Source organism: Eurypyga helias, unplaced genomic scaffold (genome assembly GCF_000690775.1).
Source record: "Eurypyga helias isolate BGI_N326 unplaced genomic scaffold, ASM69077v1 scaffold28761, whole genome shotgun sequence".
NCBI classification, from domain to species: domain Eukaryota; kingdom Metazoa; phylum Chordata; class Aves; order Eurypygiformes; family Eurypygidae; genus Eurypyga; species Eurypyga helias.
In genome coordinates, this window is record NW_010231927.1 from 892 (window position 1) to 1,190 (window position 299).

General features: G+C 65.9%; 1 protein-coding gene across 1 annotated transcript in view; it reads right to left on the minus strand.

Annotated features, from left to right (window-relative positions):
* TMEM115 (transmembrane protein 115) overlaps positions 1 to 294 on the minus strand; it is a gene marked incomplete at both ends in the record, with an annotated part of 646 nt that extends 352 nt beyond the window's left edge. The window contains one exon of the mRNA XM_010161263.1: positions 26 to 294. Within this exon, the coding sequence (XP_010159565.1) occupies positions 26 to 294 (269 nt within the window). The remainder of the gene's footprint in view (positions 1 to 25) is intronic.
* Positions 295 to 299: the final 5 nt, after the last annotated feature.

Sequence of the window (299 nt, forward strand, 5' to 3'; positions counted from 1 at the left end):
GAGACTGTGCTGTCGGCGGCGGCGGGGGAGCCGTAGCAGAGCCAGGAGAAGGAGCAGGAGCATGGGGACGGCCTTCATTCTGACCTGGGGCACCTTCAGCACGGTGCTGTCCCCCATCGTCTGCTTGAGGGCCACCAAGACTCCGCCGAGGAAGCCCAGCCCGCCGTGGATGCGGATGGCAAACAGGTAGGCAAGGTGGAAGGAGGCCACGTAGGTGAGGAAGTAGGCGAGGGCCCCCAGGAGCCCCACCGAGACGTTCACCACGGCAAAGAAGACCAGCAGCTCCAGCGCACCCCAGA